Here is a 2,500-nt window from a genome sequence, read left to right as displayed (position 1 = left end):
GATAGAATGAAGTTGACGTCACAACGCTCTTTGGCATTGTTTTTAGACCGCCATGTGGGTTATTAGCAGGCATTTATTGTCGCTAAAGTTCGTCTAGCAGACACTACACGGTTAAGTTACATGCGATTTTCTTGGTTATTACGATCCCTTGCTCTGGCGGTCAGTGCGGGTTTTATCTAAACGCATAGCATGAATAGACTTACGAGGGTGACGCCATCGTAAAGAGGTCGATCAAGGTCAGAAGCCAGTAGAACAGACGACTTAATGTCCGTCTCCATCAATTTGCACTGGCGACCCCGTATCTGTTTCATGCTCTCTTCTGTCAACCCTTTATAGAGACAAATATAAATAATAATAATAATAATAATAATAATAATAATAATAATAATAATAATAATAATAATAATAATAATAATAATAATAATAATAATGATATAATAATAATGATAATAATATAATAATAATAATAATAATAATAATAATAATAATAATAATAATAATAATAATAATAATAATGATAATAATAATAATAATAATAATAATAATAATAATAATAATAATAATAATAATAATGATAATAATAATAATAATGATAATAATAAAATAATAATAATAATAATAATAATAATAATAATAATAATAATAATAATAATAATAATAATAAATAATAATAAAAATAATAATAAAAATAATAATAATCATAATCATAATATAATATAATCATAATTATTATTATTATTATTATTATTATTATTATTATTATTATTATTATTATTATTATTATTATTATTATTATTATTATTATTATTATCATAAATGGCATTTATATAGCACTTTACCCCGTTGTCACAGGCTCTGGGCGCTTTACAGTGATATAAAAGAAAACGTATTACAATAAGACAAGTTTGATAGAAAAGTGATACGAATTCAATTTAACAACAAAATATGATAATAATATTGCAACATTATGACGTATAAAGATAAAGCTTTAAGCGAGATTTGAACGTTGTCAACATTTATCTAATAATAATAGTATTCTTACCAATTCATGTGGTCTTGTGGTATGACACTCGCTTTCGGATTGGATCTCTCCGGTCCTGGGTTCGAGCCTCGCGCGGCGCGTAGTTGAGGCCTTGGAGAAGGCTCTTGACTCACATTCTCTCACCGTACTCAGGTGTAAAGTGAGTACCTGGCCGTTAACAGCGTTGTGTCTGTCGGGAAAAAATGTAATATCGCCTAACAGGCGCCATGTCCCGTCCTACAAGTGTTGCTTTACAAGGGGTCCTTGGCCAACAGCAACATTTAACATTTTGGACGGGACATGACGGCTACGTGATAATATTCCTTTTTTTTGGACAGAGACAACGCCTTCAATGACTCAACTATGCACCGAGCGAGGTTCGAACCCAATACCTTCCGATCCGAAAGCGAGTGTCATATGCATACCACTAGACCACATAGCACACATTGTTATACTTACCCCGTTCTTCCATGTGTCGTATCATAATCTCCCACGTTTCCGTGCCTTGTACACACAGGTCATGGGTAAAGTTCCCGGTGAGAGTGAGAATGTGAGTAAAGAGCCTTCTTCAATGACTCAACTATGCGCCGAACCAGGCTCGAACCCAATACCTTCCAATCCGAAAGCGAGTGTCATATGCATACCACTAGACCACATAGCACACATTGTTATACTAACCCCATTCTTCCATGTGTCGTATCATAATCTCCCACGTTTCCGTGCCTTGTACACACAGGTCATGGGTAAAGTTCCCGGTGAGAGTGAGAATGTGAGTAAAGAGCCTTCTTCAATGACTCAACTATGCGCCGAACCAGGCTCGAACCCAATACCTTCCGATCCGAAAGCGAGTGTCGTACCACTAGACCACATAGCACACAGTGTTAAGCTTACCCCGTTCATCCATGTGTTGTATCATAATCTCCCAAGTCTCTGTGCCTTGTACACACAAGTCAAGGGCAACGTCTGAGCGAGGTTCGAACCCAGGACCTTCCGATCCGAAAGCGAGTGCCATATGCATACCACTAGACCAAATAACACGCAGTGTTAGACTAACCCCATTCTTCCATGTGTCGTATCATAATCTCCCAAGTCTCCGTGCCTTGTACACACAGGTCAAGGGTAAAGTTCCCGGTGAGAGTGAGAATGTGAGTAAAGAGCCTTCTTCAATGACTCAACTATGCGCCGAACCAGACTCGAACCCAAGACCTTCCAATCCGAAAGCGAGTGTCGTACCACTAGACCCAAATATAGCACGCAGTGTTAAACGTACCCCATTCTTCCATGTGTTGTATCAGAATTTCCCAAGTCTCTGTGCCTTGCACACACAAGTCAAGGGCAAAGTCCGAGCGAGGTTAGAACCCAGAACCTTCCGATCCGAAAGCCAGTAGACCACATAGAACACAGTGTTAGACTTACCCCGTTCTTCCATGTGTTGTATCATAATCTCCCACGTCTTTGTGCCTTGTACACACAGGTCAA

At 37.4% G+C, this 2,500-nt stretch overlaps 1 protein-coding gene across 1 annotated transcript in view; it reads right to left on the bottom strand.

The window, feature by feature from the left end:
* The window catches only part of LOC144955830 (uncharacterized), a 138,913-nt gene that overhangs the window by 136,068 nt on the left and 345 nt on the right, over positions 1-2,500 (bottom strand). The window contains exon 2 of the mRNA XM_078886027.1: positions 204-328. Within this exon, the coding sequence (XP_078742153.1) occupies positions 204-328 (125 nt within the window). The remainder of the gene's footprint in view (positions 1-203; positions 329-2,500) is intronic.

The sequence above is a fragment of the Berghia stephanieae genome, chromosome 10, assembly GCF_034508935.2.
Source record: "Berghia stephanieae isolate SIO BIC M18660-M18661 chromosome 10, UCSD_Bste_1.3, whole genome shotgun sequence".
Lineage (NCBI taxonomy): Eukaryota > Metazoa > Mollusca > Gastropoda > Nudibranchia > Aeolidiidae > Berghia > Berghia stephanieae.
This window is presented reverse-complemented; position numbering and strand designations above follow the sequence as displayed.